The following is an 18,356-nucleotide window of genomic DNA, read 5'->3' on the forward strand; positions in this document are numbered from 1 at the left end:
CGGAAAAGATATTCCGCATGCTACATAGAATGTTCGAAAGAGGACTAAATGGAGAAGAAATACCTGCGGAATGGACACAAGCATACATCACATCCATACATAAGAAAGGAAACAGGAAAAAATGTGAAAACTATAGAGGAATTAGTATAATATCGTCGGTAGGTAGACTTTACGGGAAAATTATTAAGGAAAAACTAGAAACTGAAATAATAGGAAAAATTGGAGAAGACCAAGCAGGGTTTACAGTAGGAAAATCATGCCTAGATCATACGTACACATTAGAACAACTGATAGAGAAGAAAATGGCAAAAGGTAGACCGGTCCATCTGGCCTTTGTTGATCTAAAGAAATCATATGACTCAATACCTAGAGTCAAATTATGGGAAGCAATGAATGATCTCGGAATCCGACAAACACTAATAAAAGCAGTTAAAGCATTATACAAAGAAAACAAAGTAGCTATTAAATGTGGAAATAAAGCCTACAATCCATTTAAGACGACAAAACGACTTCTACAAGGCTGTGCTACGTCGCCTACTCTGTTTAAAATATTCTTGGAAAAGACACTCAAACCATGGAGGAGAAAGTGCGAAGGAATGGGCATACCAGTAAGAGACGAATACCTATACACCTTAAGTTTTGCCGACGATCAAGTAGTCATCGCACAAGATGAAGAAGATCTCAGCTTTATGCTCAGAAAACTAGAAGAAGAATATAAAAACAACGGAATGGAAATAAACTTAGAGAAAACCGAATACCTAACAACAGAAAACAAGGATATGAGAAACCTAGAGATAGAAGAGGGAAGACAAATAAATGGAACAGATAAATTCAAGTATTTAGGAACCATAATATCGAACCAGGGAACAACAGAAGAAGATATAAACAACAGACTGAGACAAACAAGAAACTGTATAAGACAACTAAACTCAGTGTTGTGGGATAAGAACATTACGATAAAGACAAAAAAGAGAATATATAATACCCTGACAAGAAGTATCCTGACATATGGGTCCGAAAACTGGACAATAAACAAGAGAAATAGAGGTAGAATAAGAGCAGTAGAAATGGAGTTCCTGAGGAGAAGCTGTAGACTTACAAAAAGAGACAGAATTGAAAACGCAGAGATTAAGCGGAGAATGGGAGTGCAATCAGACATAATCGACTATATAGAGGAGAAGAGACTATCCTGGTACGGCCACGTCAGAAGAGCGGACAGAGGACGCTGGATAAACAAAATCACAGAATGGAGCCCGATTGGAAGAAGAAAGAGAGGAAGACCCCGAAGGTCATTCAGAGATGAAATCGACGAGGCTATGGAGAAAAGAACCCTGCGAGATGGAGACTGGAATGACAGGGAAAATTGGAGAAAACGGTTGAGTGACGGAAGACAGTGAAAACTGTGGAAATCCTTAGTAGTAGTAGTAATATTGAGCAATCTGATTTTAATTTGTACTGAAAATAATCTTGAATATTGTCTATGTAAATGGCACAGCCAACACCAGCAGGCGATTTTGAGCCATCCGTATAAATTTTACAAGAATTTTTACAGTCTTCCAGCTTGTTCTGTACTACTAAATCTTCGTGAACAATTGAAACAGATAAAGGGATTACTACAGCGGGTTTATATTCATATAGTATGTCATAATTGGAGCTAAAGAATGGAATCTGCTCTGCATTAAATGAATATTGTGATAAATTGAAAAAAGCAACAGCTAGAGTTGGAGAGTTTTTATTTGCCCACCATTTGTTTGTTAGGTTTTCAACAGAGAGACAAGAAATTTTTTGTAATAAGCCGTTTTGATTATTAAACTGGCATTTAAGAATAAATTTTTCTGCCAAAAATAGACGTCTTAAATGTAAAGGTGGCTCGTTACATTCTGCCAAAAGGGCTGATGTGGGAGTAGATTTGAGAACTCCTAGGACTAACCTTAAAGCTTTGTATTGTATTCAATCCACTTTAATCAAACGAGATGTTTTCGCTGAGCCCTGAGGTAACCCTTTGTTAACTATCCTTGGGCAATAAGTGAATTATGTAAACGAATATGGACTTGTCTATATAAGTTGATCAAGCAGCAGGTCGAGAATATGCACCAGAAATCCCAGATCCACAGATAAAGAAGCTGTATCGTGGTTTTTAGAATAAGTTAACTGGATATCTGTTGCCAAGTGTGAAATGCAATCCATAGTTCCTTTCCCTCTACGAAACCTAAGCTGACCTTCTGGGAAAGGTTGTTACTTTCCATCCACCATTCTAATCAATTTTTCATGATTCGTTCAAATGTTTTCAATATACATGACATAAGAGGTATCGGTCTTAGGACATTGGGATCATTAGCTTTTGGGATAGGTATTACAGACACTACTTCAAAGAATCACAGTTATCACCTTTAATTAGAATATTGTTAAAAATATCACGGAGAAATTGAAGTACTATTGTAGGCAAGTTATATATCATAAGATAATTGATACCATCAATCCCAGGGGAAAAACTCTTAGAATACTTGATATCAGCAGTTAGTTCATTGATACTAATAGGAGATAACAAAAAATGTGATTTAAATTTATCTTCAGTGGGATATATTGGAGAAGGAACATAGCAAGGAGCTATTTTATGAAACAAATTTTCAACGATATTTTCGTCGTGCACATACAGTTTTTTATTTTTTTTTTATTTTCTTAATTCTATCCCATATATCAGTTGGATGAGTTTGTCTGTTTAGATTGAGACAGAAGTTGGCCCAACGATTTCTACATTTCTGTTTAAAGGTTCGTTTACATTTAGCATTTATTTTTGATATTCAGCAAAGTTTTCCAGACACATAGTTTGTTTGTACCCTTTGCATGCAATTTTTCTCTTATTCGATATCTCACGGCATTCCTCGTCTCACCATTTAGGTGATTTGAATGATATATTTGAGGATGGTCTTTGAATTTTGCAAGCTTTGTTGGCAGCATTCGTAATCTGTTCCAATAAAAATATACACATACCGTTGGTATCGATGCAGTTTGGTGGCGTGGAAAATAATTTCTCTATTTCAGCTGTATGTAAGGTCCAATTTGCTTCATTCATAGACCACCTATATAATGGGGACGTAATTGCATCATTGTGATAATAGTTATTAAGCGTAATACTGATTGGGTAATGATCTAATCCATACGTATCCTGACTAACACACCAATCAAGTGTAGGACATACCTTAGATGAAGCAATGGTAAGATCTACGGCAGATTTAGCCTGGCCAGGAGGGGAAATCCTTGTGGCAGATCCATCGTTTATTTAAACATGTATTATACATTTTAAAGTAGATGATTTTAAAATAATATTGTCAATATTTATCAGTTGCGTTCCTGGGACGACTTTATTAGAAGACAGTTCATTTACTTACATTAAATTCACTTTAACTTAAGAATATCCGTCAGAAAAATCATAGCATGTAATTTGTCTTTAAAAATACCACCAAATGCAACCATGACATTCAAATTCCCATGTTAGTGATCCCATAGTAAACCACGCGTAAAAAATCATCATGATACTATCCCTACTTGGTAAGTAGGTATAAGTATACCTACTTACCATGTAGGGATTATTCCCAACAGGCTTTATTGGCTTATTCCCAACAAAAATAGTAAATTGCATTAAGATGTCACAAAAAAACAGCTTCAGAACAAGATAAAAAATCATAGTTATTTGAGGTGGTTTTACTAAAATATTTATTTAAATTTATTTAAATTGTCCAAAAACTAGTACAAGTTAAAAATGATCAATATTTAGGGTGGTTTTGCTAAAATATTTATTTATATTATTTTAGGCGAGCGGTTTACCCCTTAAATGACGCTTAGAAACGAAATGTACCGACTACAATTGCATTTTTTAAAATTTTATCAAGTTGACCGGAAATTGTTATTAACAAATAACTTATAACAAAAAAACAATTTCCCGAAATGCTTCTAGTAAATTTTTTTAAATGTATTTAATCGAAGTAAATACTTTTTTTCTTGGGTATTTTTCAAAAATGCATATTATTCGAAATATTTGGTTCCATGTTTTGAGCAAGACAGAATCCATTTATCCTTGTCAAAATATTCTTACTTATACTTGAAGGTTTAAAGGTTATAAGGATTTTTATAGAATTGTAATTCATTTGGCATTTTTCGAAAAACTACCAAGATAGCAAAAGTATTTATTTCGATGAGATATGCTTAAAAATGTTTTTCGAAGCGATTCGGGAAAGTTCAAAATCATAGTTATTCCGAGTGGTTTTCTTCACGAGATTTTCGCATGTTTACGAAACCGTTGAAGTATGAGAAGCTCATGAGACGTCTTTTGGTAATGCGATTCTGTTAATTCGACTCTCCTGTTGAATCTTGGGCCCCGATTTCCATTTCCGACTCTATGTCCAATTTGTAGTTAAATGTTTAATGGCATATTGCTTTTTCTGGGGAATCATGGCGATATTTAATACAGTAGTTTCTTATTGCCTTCGGTGTCCATATAGCGTTAACCATTCATTTGTATATCCATCTTTGTAGCCGGCTTCTCAACCCCAGAACAAAAGAGTGCCCAGTAAGAGAAGGTAAATTAGTCGGTAAATTCTTATAGGATTGTCATACATAATAAGGCTTAAGCAACCTAATAGACATCATCATCATTAATGGCGTTACAACTCTTTATCAGTTTTTGTCGTTACCATTTTCTTAAATTTTTATCGGTCCTGTGCCACTATATCCCACTGTCTTACTCCCATTTTCTGCAGATCATCTTTAACTGTATGTTTCCACCATTCTGTTACACTATCTCCGCAAGAACTATTTGGCAAAATCGAAGGATTTAAAGTTTCCACATTAGCGATTTATTCACCTCTTTTTTTGTTAGCGTTCATATTTAGTATATATTAACCCACTAGACAGGAGTCTGAAACTTCTCTGACCCAAAATTAGACTTAAACTATAGTTTAACTGCGGAAGATGGTTAGAAAAAGAACTGTTAGTGGCTAAATGGGATATTATGCTCATATTCTTTAAATCAGGGGAGTCATCAAACTTGTCAAAAGCTAATAGGGACAAATAAAGAATGCTTAACTTATGGTGGGCGGGAAAAAAAATCAATGTTCATAGAAATAAATATATTTTTTAATAGTACAGTGTAATAAACATACACATAGTTAGACTCTTGTTTACGTACTGATCCTTGGCCGAGACTACTTTCAAAATTGACCGAACGTGAGCGGTATTAATACAGTTTCGGATAGGAGGTCTCCATTCGTAAAAGAAAATAATTGCTCGCACTGATAAGTACTTGCAAACATGGAAATAATTTCGTATGCAAATTTTCGAGTATTTTAGAATCTTGCCGGTAAATACTTGTAAGATTCAAGCTCAACCACTTGGTGTGGCTTCAAATGAATTTTGCCTTCAAATTTGAGTAACGCTAAATCACAATCTCTTGTATTTGCATCCTACTGGGTACTGTGTTTATATTTATTGAGAAAATCAAAGAAATCAAACAAAATTTGTCTTTCCAATAATTATAATCTTTAAACCTCTAAAATTGTTTCAAGTTTTGTTCAAAGATTTGAATTTTTTTTCTGCGGATTTTTGATACGATTTAGTATCACCTAAACTAGATTTGTTCTTATTTGCACGTTAAGAAGTGTTTGAGATCTTCATTTTCGGTTGATTTTTCCAAAGGAATCATTTACATTTGAATGCTTTATTTATACCAAGCACGTTCGTAATGATCTGATCCTTGCTTTGGAACAATAAATTTAAATTGAATAAGTGTTTGGTTATATCAACCATAAAAGATAAATCGTGCTACCATATTTAATCAAAGAACAAGCTTGTATCTCGATTTTTAGTTTGTACAAACTCTTTCATATTTCTTAATACATATTTTTTCTTTGAAATCCCAGAATTATTTGAGAACCTTGAAGAAAGATAACCAACGTACCTCGCTATGGTATGATAAACCTGAATTTCCGTTGATTTAAGCCTCTAGATCTTATAAAATTTATAAATTTTTTATATATGACAAAACATTCTCCATTTTGATCACTTTCGTGCATAGTGTTTCTTGATTTTTAATGCAATACGGATGATAATTTTTGGACCATGAATTTTACTAAGCTTTTGTTGTAGTAATACTACGAAGCCCTTGTTTTTTCCGGTCATGGAAGGAGCTTCAACTGTCTTTTTGCAGAAGTTGAAAAACACTATTAAATATAGCATGTCCTGTAGTAGTACCATTCATCTGTATTAGCTTCAATAATTACTCAAAAATGGTTAAATCCTTTTCGCAAGCACAAATAAACACAGCTTATTGAGCTATGTCACCAATGTCCATAGTTTCATCATAGACGACGAAATAATTTTAAAAACTAGATGATTTTGCTTTGATCTGATCACTTAAATTGGCAGCCAAGTCGGTAATTCCTTCTGGAAGTGTATTTTGAGATAAAGAAATTATTTGAAAAGCCTTCGAATTTTCAGGACAAACAATTTCTGCAACTTTAATTAGACTAACTTGCATTTTCATTTACTTAAAATACTTATATATATATATATATATATATATATATATATATATATATATATATATATATATATATATATATATATATATATATATATATATATATATATATATTGTCAGCATCCAAAACATCCTTACAAACCCTTAATTCAGTGCATAATACTGCTATCCGCCTCTGTTTAGGAGCTTTTCGTAGCAGTCCAGCTGAGAGCCTCTACCGCGAAGCCAACGAACCCCCTCTTTGGCTTAGGAGCCAATATCTCCTCCTTTCTTATGCTGCCTCTACTTCAGCTAACCTTTCTAATCCAGTACAAACACTGCTGACATTACCCAACTATACTAGTACTCACCCTCCTGCTCCACGCATACACACTATCGCCCTCCTACTTCCAACTTTAATACCACATATAAATTTATCCCTAACTAACCCTCTCCCGATCCCGCAGAATTCTCCTTGGACCAAAACTTTATCGAAATTTAATGTGTCACTTACAAAGTTTAGTAAGGCAGAAACCAACCAGGATTTGATTAGGAAATCCTTACTAGAAATTCTTAATTTTAAGAAATTCGATCGGGTACTCTACACTGACGCATCAAAGAGCGAAACGGGGGTTGGTTGTGCGGTTACCACTACGGAAACAGTCGTTAGTTCATGTCAAATACCTGACACATGCAGCGTTCACACTGGTGAACTGTATGCTATTTACCAAGCCTTCAAACTCTGTACAGCACCCAATCAACATATTGCCATCTGTACAGACTCCTTTGCCTCTATCCAGTCCATCAATAATCTATTTACTAATCACCCTCTTGTAGAAAAAATCCATGACATTTACCAAAATATTATCATCCACGACATCCATATCACTATCATATGGATTCCCTCCCACATCGGGATTATGGGTAACGACAACGCCGATCGCTTTGCCAAAGAAGCTGCTGTATCCAATTGTACACCACGCAATATACAAATTGCCAGTGACCTAAAAACTAATATAAAGAAACTCGTACGAAATTACTGGCAGAATCATTGGAAACAATCCAGTACATTTTTACACCACATAGATCAGACGATTGAGCGGTTCGTTATCCCTGGTATAACTAGAAATGAGATGGTTGTTGCTAGAAGATTGCGTATCGGTCACACCAGATTTACACATGGTCACCTAATGAATTCTACACCTAAGCCAATCTGCCACTATTGCCAATCTCCACTAAGCGTTCTACACATCCTTGTGGACTGCCCTAATTACAATAAACGACGCCAAGAACTAGGCATGAAGGACGACATCACAGATATATTATCGAACCAGAGCCAAGTCATTACAGCTATCCAGTTCCTGAAGCTAGAAAAAAAAGCTCAATTCCCACTTTATCTGGAAAATTCGATGTTCATCGGCGATTTTGCGCTTGATTACCGCTTGGCTTCGATATAGACATTGGTTGGTACTAATTTCGATTCTAATTCACATTTCTATTTTATTTTTACTTTGTTCATCTCGGGCCACATGCTACCTACGTGCCGCGAGTTTTGCACCCCTGCTTTAGATGATGAGAAGGATGCACTAGTATTATATCCTTATCCAGATAAGGTACCTGATTGACATATCTGTAATTAAAAAGATTGGAAAGTGCAACTAAAATAATATCACAATAATCACTAAATTTTTGGCGTTATAGTATATATTACACAACACTTTTGTGACTTAGAAATTAGTGAAGAGCGGATTTTACTACGGCCAGGATATTTTATTATGGATTTTTTACATATGTTCGTCCACAATCAAGCAAAAATATTTCAATCTTAGCATGGTGAACCAAGTTAAATAATTTTTAACAAAGATTTATGTTTTCAGGTATCATGGATCAGACACAGAGACATTCATATCCTCACAGTATCTAGCTACACCTACACCAGCGATCAGCGTTTTCAAGCAAATCACCATCCTGAAACGGACGACTGGACTTTACAGATCAAATGGGCTCAAAAGAGAGATGCTGGCACTTATGAATGCCAGATTAGTACTCAACCAGTAAAAAGTTATTTCGTCGTCTTAAATGTAGTCGGTAAGTTGTTTTCTATTTTATTAAAAATTGTCGTGAAGCTATTTCTTACTCAATTTTACAAACAAAACTAATCTGATTTAGTCTAATGTAAAAATATTATTATGCTCAATTTCACATTGCACACATCGTCTGCAGCCATTAGATGTAGGTTTTATGAAGCCACTGAGTACTTACTGTAGTAATAATGTGAAAAAATGGTTAAAAGCCACCCAGATTGTGTGATGACTCAATTCCAAACGGCAACACTATTCGGACTGGCAATTGTAGCTACAGGAACAATGAAAACTGCGATAAATGCATATAGAGCAACAGGAATCTGGCCTATAGATCAAAATATTTTTACCAATGTAGATTTCATGCTCATAGAAGCTGCTGATAGCTGATAGAATTCAGCTGTACCAGCTGAAACTAGAAATAATCCGGAAGGCAATACATGCTCTAAAACTTGTCTGCTAGCATCCAACGATTCGCAAAATTATTCTCAAGTAATTCAGTTTACTGTTTACTATACCAAGAAATAACAAATGCAGAAGTAACTATGGCCATTAAGCGAATTAAAGATGCAAAATCGCCAGGACCTGATAAAGTACATGGTGAAATCTTAAAGCTATTAGAGGCACACCAAATCACGGCTCTTACAAAGCTATTCAACAGCATATATGAGACTGGCCACCTACCAAAAGATTGGCTACTATCAATATTCAATTCACTTTCCAAAACCGCCAGGAAATGTGAAGAAAATAGATTAATTAGTTTGATGAGCCTTGTCCTTAAAATACTCTTTACTGTCATTTACTCGAGAATATACGCCAAATTAGAAGAACACCCAAGTGAAGTTCAATGAATATATGCAGCAAATGCTCAATCACTTAACTGAAGAAAAAAAAGAAGTAGAAGGTAAATGCAGTGATAGCATGCTATTTTTGTTAAATTTCAGCCATTTAAGGACTGATTTTGAAGAAAAAAAAGAAGCAGAAGGTAAATGCAGTGATAGCCTTCTATTTTTGTTAAGTTTCAGCCATTTAAGGACTGATTTTGAAGAAAAAAAAGAAGCAGAAGGTAAATGCAGTGATAGCCTTCTATTTTTGTTAAGTTTCAGCCATTTAAGGACTGATTTTGAAGAAAAAAAAGAAGCAGAAGGTAAATGCAGTGATAGCCTGCTATTTTTGTTAAGTTCCAGCCATTTAAGGACTGGTTTTGAAGAGAAAAAAAGAAGCAGAAGGTAAATGCAGTGACAGCCTACTATTTTTGTTAAGTTTCAGCCATTTAAGGACTGATTTTGAAGAAAAAAAAGAAGCAGAAGGTAAATGCAGTGATAGCCTGCTATTTTTGTTAAGTTTCAGCCATTTAAGGACTGGTTTTGGATAGACATTACCTTTTTGGCCTCATTCATTTTTCTGAGGTATAGGAGTTTGATGTATTAATAAATATTGTTTTGCTAATTTTTTTAATTAGGATTTTATACAATACTTTATCAAATTCTATATCTACATCCAATATTAAAGTAGAACAGATCTTCCATTATGATGATATGCCTAATTCGTTCTTGGATTCGTTATTTCTGTTTTTAAATTTGAAAATAAATTACGTAAATCGACATGAACTATTGAAAATATTTAATACAACCAAAACAACTAAAATTGTAGCAGCAGAAACTACTAAATAAAATAGTTCGACACAAAAATCGACATAAACCTGTCTGGGTAAACAGAGAGAAAAATTGGCCGTTGAGCTTCAGATTTAATGATACAATTTATTTTTGATATTTTATACAACACTTTGTGTTGTGATTTAAAGAGGATATAAAAGAAAAATATATTTCGAATCAGCGATCAAAGACATAACATATTGGGAAACTGTGAGTCGAATTAGAAATTTTCGGAAATACGTCGCAACATCTTTCTACGTTATTCATTTCTTTTTATAAGAGTATGTGAATGTCTTAGTCCCATAGTATTTAAGAATAGTAATAGCAAATGACCATATTTGTTATCATAGTTTGACACCAATTAAACTATTGTTACATACAACTTAAAAACAATTTCCAAATAAAGATCTGACATTTTTAACAAGATCAAATATTTATATATATATATATATATATATATATATATATATATATATATATATATATATATATATATATATATATATATATATAAATTAAGGATCACTCAGAAGAGTGGTGGGTTTTTTCGGTCAAAAGGTGATATATATATATATATATATATATATATATATATATATATATATATATATATATATATATATATATATATATATATATATATATATATAATTAAGTTGTTCTATATTTAGTTCGGTATAAACCAGCACAATGAGGAGGTGTATGAGAAATGACGGGCCTAGTATCGAATAATAGTTAAATAGTATTTACGTTAGTTATTAGTAAATACTTCTATTGGCTAAAAATACAGTTTCAAAAATAAAATATAACAGGTTACTTACACTTTTACACTTAGAAAACCTGGCGTCACCTGGCATCTGAGTGGAATATGCTGGGCATTCTAATGGATAGAGACAATGGATGGGTCTGAAAAACTGTCCTCTTTCTGTAGCGTTTATAACTAGTCGAATCTAAATAATCCTTACCATGAAGAATATCGATTACATCACCAATAAGCCAATTGTCTTGGTGATTGAGATTCCTCTTAAACTTAACTGACCGAGATACTCACTTTGAAATCTTCACCTAAGATGCTTCAATAATTTTTGTATATGCAAAGCTTTTCTGGATAAAGTTCTCTCATCTACTGCATCATAATCAGGAATATCATCCTCTGCCTAACCTCTAAAAACATCTGTGGTGTTATAGTTACCAATTAATTAGCATCTGTTGAAGGTCAGGTCAGTGGTCGAGAATTTATAACAGATTCTCAATCACATTTGACAGTTAATAGACTCAATAATCAAACGACACATGATCCAATATATAGTTACTTCAATATGCCTATAAGCCGTTTCCAAAAATAATTTCCCGTCTGCCAATAAATAATCTGCCAATTTTTTTATTGATTGAAATAATTTCAAACAAAGCTAAAGCCGTTATTGAGAAAACTAAGTAAATACAGTGTTTCAATTCATTATGTTTAAATTCTTTGCTTTTTTTACAGTACCGACAGCTCAGATTCTAGGAGGACCAGATTTACATGTCGATAAAGGTAGTACCATCAACCTAACCTGCTTCATAAGATTTAGTCCTGAGCCACCAGCCTATATCTTTTGGTATCATCACGACAATGTAAGTACAAATGTTGGATATTTAACGATTAAAATTATAGTTTTAGAATATTGTGACCATTTTACTGAAAATATGGGTTGATTACTACTCGAAATGTCTACCTATTAATAGAGAATAATAATCAATAAGTGTATTTAATCCAGTTATCTCTCTCTCTCTTTCAGTTTGGAGGGGAGATCTAATAAACACTTAAAAAGTAATCACACAAATAGTCACTTGTGTGATTACTTTTTTAATCTTCTCGAAGGCGCTATTTTAGCGTATTGTTTCGTGTAATAAACCTGTACGGACTATTTTGATCTTCTCTCTCTTTAAAAGTTTTGGTGGCAAAATTTCTACTTCGTATAAAAATTACAATTTTTTACATTTTTTGATAATTTTTTTAAGCAGACTTTCACCGATATTACCTTGGATCACTAAATTAATAGTTTGAACAAATCAAGGAAACCTTACTTAGATATTTCATTGTCTATATTCCACTCAAAAAGCAGCCCTGGAAACTGACCCCTGTGGCACCACAGCCGTGATATCCATAATCACACCCCTCTCAACTCAGGATCCTTCTCTCAGATAGATAGTCCGAGACCAGGTTCCTTCAGTAACCAGGAAAGTTTCCATCCTCAACCACTTTTCATAACTGTTCCCCATTGCAATGAATTGAAGACGTTCCTAACGTCTAGCAGAAGTAAAGCGGTCCATTTTTGGTTGCGGGTCTCCATATTCAACACTCTGTGCACTCCCAACAGTGCATCAGCGGTGATAACATTATTACTGCCTGGAGGATAAGCCTCTATACCTTTCAATCGCTTCATCGATTCTCCCGCTCAGCATTCTCTGGAACAGTTTACACATACAAGGAAAGAGGCAAATAGGTCGATATTTTTCCTCTCCTTTATGCAGGAGTATAGGTTTTGATGTTTTCCAGTTTGCGGGAAAGATCTGTCCAATGAGGACAGCGTTTACATTACCCAAAAGCCACGCCAGCTCCAATAGGTCCAGACGTTAATTGCCTTAGGCTTTATCCCATCTAGGTATGGGGTCTTGCAGGTTTTAAGGGCCCCTAACGCTTCAGCGAGTTCGTCTAAGAAGAAGGGTTCAGCTTGCTAAGCAGACGTATCCCTACGTATTTCATACCATTCGCCAGACGCCTAACTCCCGTGTTACCTTCCAGCTCGTCGCACGTCTCCAGCATTATTTTTTCTAGAGTGAATTAGCCTATTTAGTACCCTCTCCTACGCATGATATTCATTTTCCATTCGCAGCACCTCATCAGCATTTACTCTACGTCTCCTTGCACGCTGTACCCTGCAACGTAGAGTGTACCCACATTCTGACCTAGAATTCGCAATCTCGGCATTCAACCAGTAAGGCATTATTCTTTCCCTTTGTGGGTCTACCTTACTGGCCCTCATAGCACCTTTTATAACTTGTTCTAGCCCTATATTCTAACTATGTTCTGATCCTATATTCGGCAATATTAAAGCTTTTACCTCAAAAATTTGTTTTGATATTATTTGGAGTGTAAACTGATATAATATAGAGATTAGTGTTTTCCTCAGTGAAGGTGGTTTTTAGGATTCTGTGGCCAATATATTCCACATCTTTTATGCCGTTTTCAAATATCTCTTATAGTAAAAGACTCCTGAGCTTGCATAAATTTTTTGTCCTTTCCGCTGTAAGTGAGGGAGACATTTTGGTAGTTTAATGTTCAGTAAAATACCTTTTTAGACTTTTAAGACTGCTTTTTTATTCTAACCCAGTCGGAGGGGCATACAGATACACCACAATCAGCGCTCCCCCATCATATCCTGCAATCAGCTATAAACAACTAGTAATCTTATTTGTTTAACAGGTTATCAGCTATGATTCCAGCCGTGGTGGAGTAACCGTGATCACCGAAAAAGGCGATGTGACTACAAGTTTCTTACTAATCCAGAATGCTGATATATCGGATTCTGGAAAATATTCCTGCAGCCCTTCAAATGCTGACGTCGCAAGTATACGAGTATTTGTATTAAATGGTAAGTTTTTAATTTTCTCACATTAAATATTTTTAACAAAATTCTTACTTATTTCACAACACAACAGTATCATTGAAAAATAAACTACAGAAAATGGTCCGAATATGGACCTTCTTTTTTGCTTTATTGGATAACATCAATTTTTTACCAATTTCTTTATATTTTTGTGCAGACCTTCTAGAAAACTTGCACAAAACATGCACTATGTGTCTTTGTTTTCTGGTATGTTACCTATTTTTTCTCAATCATCGTCTTCGTCAGCTGGAACAAAATCTTTATCTTCTTCTGAATTGCTTTCAAGTTTCTTCTATTTTTTCCAGACTTTTTGTTTGCTAATTTAGAAGTACCAACGACCTTCCTTTCTCCTTTTCCTTTTTCTGCTGCTTTTGTAGCTGCTTTTTCCAATGGAAATCTCTAACTCTTGTTTTTGATCTTTCTGCTTCGGATGGCTGTTTTCGTTTTAATAGCTCTCAAAGGTGTATGGTGTAAACCTTCTTTTTAGTAGCTGGCAGTTTGTTTCCATTTTGCGCCATCCTGTTGCTCTCATTTGCGGTCTCCCATTTTTTGTTTGTGGTTCTACGACTACAATACCCTGCATAAGTACCTTAGTCCATATCTTACGTGTTTGCCGTAAAGTAGGGGTTCGCAACCGCTGGTGCGCGTATGACTGGTGGTCGTACTCTACTTTTACTTCTTTCAAGAAAGAAAATAAATGTATGACAAGCTTTGTCACTACTGATACTAACTTAATAACCGAGTCCTACCTTGCTAATTCAGGATTGTAAAAGATGAAAAGCCTCGTACAATAAATGAGACTCTTCTACTACCGTCCGTTGTAGATAAGGTTATAGATGTGTTAGGAGAAAAATAAGTCAGAGAAATCTAAAAAGGACATGGCGCAGCTAGTTGTATTTGTATGATTTTATTATCATGAATAAGTTGTGGTTTTTGTTCTGCAGACCACTTAAATCATTCACTACAGCGGAACTCATTTTTAACCTGATTGATAAGTATGTGCTCAAAATAGGCATTCCTTGAACAAAGTGTATGGGTTTAGACATAGATGGAGCAAAATCTATGTCAGGAAAAATGATGAGAGTAGCAGCAAAAGTATATAAAGTTGCTCTTGAACACCAAAGTGCACAAGTTTTACCAGATGCTGTGAAAGTTATTTTCATAAAGTCCATGGGCTTTAATTTAAAATTATTTTCCTTGATGTATGATATGGAGGCAGGTTCAAAACTCCTCTCTTGCACACAGACGTCAGATGGTTATCTGGTGTGAAAATTTTTACTATTCTCTTGGAAATCAGGTCAGAAGTTTTAATGCTTTTAACTGAAAAAAATAGTGTCATACTTATTCTGCGATGAAAAATGATTGTCAAGATTGGAATATCTAGCTGACTTTTTGATAGACACAACACACTGAACATGAGTCTTTAGGGAGCAAATACCCTTCACAGCCAATGACAAAGTAACTCTTTCAAGAAAAATTCGGTCATTTTATGTTCACAAATACTTGAGAAGATTGTCTCAGAATTTCCTACATTGTCATGATTTTTTAATGAAAGTGACATGACCCTAAAGGCAGATGTTTATATCATTATGTACTTGGAATGTCTTCAAGAAAATGTGGTTAATTTTTAATTTTTCTCACTTTTCCCTTAAAGTCTCCAATAATGTATACTGGCCCCATTTATGTAATTTTCTTCAAGATATTTTCTATCTTATTGCAAATGTCGTCAATGTCTTCATCTGAGGTATCTGTCGTGAGAATGAATACTAAAATAACATCGAAATTTTGTTGTTATTTTTATTGTTTCATACGGCCTGATATATTTCGATATTTATTAGTATGGCTACTCTACTAGATCCAGTGTTATCAGATGCTGATAGTTAAATAGAGTGGTTTTTTGTTTTAAAATATCCTTGATCTCTCGAGTGTGTTTCCCTTCTACATGAAGTTTTACAGTTTGGAGAAGATCTGTGACATTCCTTGTCCCTATATTTATTGATTTTCTGCTTTGAAGCTTCTGTGTTTCGCTTTCTTTTCCAAACGCACATTTCGCACGAGCGACCTGGTTGCTGGCGCACTCCCTCCTCTATTCTTTTTGTTTTGCGGTATTAGTTTGGAGTGTACTTTTGGGAAAATAATCAAGTAGTTCTCCTTGCCTGCCTGATCTTAGTGTCACAGCTAGTCGAATCATATTATGGTATTTCATGTAAGTATCTGTTATCAAGCCAACAGCAAAAATCATTCCATTGTAGCCTTGAATCAGTATCGACATACCATATGCCAGCGGGTACTTACTTGGATATAACTTCTCCGCACCTCTCCTATATATCAGGACCATTCTCTATCAGCCATTGGAATCATCATTCTAAAAATAAGCTTCAAGATGTAGTGTACAACATATATCCAGTGTGTCAAAATTACAGTATGAGAATAGATACAAAAAATGCAATATTAATTGTTAAAACTACATACTAAATTATTACCAGCGTGTATACAAATCACTACCTAATGTATTTTTCTTCTAGGTGAAATGCCAGCTGCAATGCAAACAGGTTCAGATGGATTGTCCAATAGCTCATTCAACATTTTCGCCCTCATAATAGTTTCTTACTTATACACATCCTACTATTTTAGCAACCTTGACCTAAACCAAGCGACGTGGAGGTAGCTATATTTTGGAAGTACGAATTTGTAAACTATTTGGTAGTGGTCTAAGTGTTAGTTAAGTCATTGTTAATGTCATCTATTTTTTTGGAATGTCTCTTAGGAAATAAAATAATATTACTGGGTATATTTTAGTGGGGATTCTTGTTAACAGGGTAAACGTTTTTGTACGTAAATACATTTGACTAATTTTAAAATATTCTTATTTAAGATTATAAATTGATCATTAAGAGAATGATTATGATCTAGAAGGTAAAGTGTAGAATCGCAGAATCGGGTTTTCTATTATTTAAAGCTTATGTTCTGTTATACGTTTGAAAGATTCTACCAGTTTGACCGATGTAATTTTTTGAGCAGTCACCTGTAAGTTTGTATTACTGTGTAAGTGCTTTTTCTTTTTAATCTTGTTGTTATTGTTTGTACATATATCTCTACAGGGTGTCACAAAATTATTGGTCATAAATTATACAACAATTTATGACCAATCTTTAACACGATAAGATACCAGTAATGTACACTACCAATACAATCTACAAAATATCGTGTACCATACATTTATATTGTATATTTAACAATATTTTACTTCATAGATGATGTATTAAGAATATTTTAGAAATACTCATTTTGCTGTATAAACAACTACATTTTGTTGTTGAGGGACCTTCTGTACGAAAGTTTTGTATGTCATTGTATCGAAATTTCTATCGATAATTTTCAGTGAAATCTATGTATCAACTTAAAGTATGTGATGAACTCAAATTAATATGTAATAAATGTTAATTGTTAATATTTAAGATATTTATATATAAGTACATGTATATACACTCAGATACACTCAAACGCAACGTAGAAATTTAAAGTGTTTTAATTTTTTTATTTTTAGCCCTGTTTTGATGGTTTTTTAGCACACTGTGTATACATTTATCAATTTTAATTTGGTATAGTCAGTTTTTTGATAAAACTTTATATTTGACTTATTGTACGGGGATAATTAAAACGTGGTTTTATTATCCTAACTTTGCAACATCCTGTGGCATAATTTCGTTTGCGAATTTTCGTAAAACATTATTTTTCGGTTGCAACCATGTCTCCTAAGTATTATGTTTTTTTGTTTCATGTCAAAATCTGCCTTGGTTCGTTTTTTAGAGCCAAATGAATTTGCCATCCACAATTTAGGACTTTTTTAACTATGATTATTTTGTAATACGACGAGGTGGCTTTGGTGACATTATGTCATATTGACATTTACGTTTTGTTTACCTATGATTGATCAGGTTCTTAGTGTTGAAGATTGTGTGAAAGCCGTGGCTCTGGTTGAAGATGGGCGAAATTATGAATATGTGGCTAGAGTACTACACACTCATGGCTCTACCATCCAAAGGGTAGTGGAACGTTTTATACGAACTGAAACAAACAAAAAGCGGGAAGTGGCAGGAAGCGCAAAACTACCGCATTAGATGATCGTTTGATACGAGTCAACGCTTTGTGGAATCGTCATTTAACAGCGGAGCAAACAGGAAATCAGCTTCAAGAGGTTCGAGGCAATAATGTAAGTGTATTTACAATTCGTCGAAGATTACATGAATTTTTTTTGCAAATTTGCAGACCAGCAATTGGGTCCAAATTACTTCCACGGCACAGAGTGGCTAGACTACAATTTTCCTAGGAACATTTACATTGGAATTTAGGACAATGGAGTTATGTTTTTTTTATGGATGAGTCGAGATACTGTCTTCACTCATCAGATGGGAAAGAACGAGTATGGCGTCAAACTGGAGAAAAATTTGCGGAG

At 34.3% G+C, this 18,356-nt stretch overlaps 1 protein-coding gene across 1 annotated transcript in view; it reads left to right on the top strand.

Annotated features, from left to right (window-relative positions):
* Window positions 1-16,821, top strand: part of LOC140452980 (zwei Ig domain protein zig-8-like) — a 28,214-nt gene extending 11,393 nt beyond the window's left edge. The window contains exons 2-5 of the mRNA XM_072547290.1: window positions 8,392-8,602; window positions 11,737-11,864; window positions 13,717-13,885; window positions 16,426-16,821. Of these exons, the coding sequence (XP_072403391.1) occupies window positions 8,392-8,602; window positions 11,737-11,864; window positions 13,717-13,885; window positions 16,426-16,568 (651 nt within the window). The 3' untranslated portion in view covers window positions 16,569-16,821. The remainder of the gene's footprint in view (window positions 1-8,391; window positions 8,603-11,736; window positions 11,865-13,716; window positions 13,886-16,425) is intronic.
* Window positions 16,822-18,356: the final 1,535 nt, after the last annotated feature.

Source organism: Diabrotica undecimpunctata, chromosome 11, assembly GCF_040954645.1.
Source record: "Diabrotica undecimpunctata isolate CICGRU chromosome 11, icDiaUnde3, whole genome shotgun sequence".
Lineage (NCBI taxonomy): Eukaryota > Metazoa > Arthropoda > Insecta > Coleoptera > Chrysomelidae > Diabrotica > Diabrotica undecimpunctata.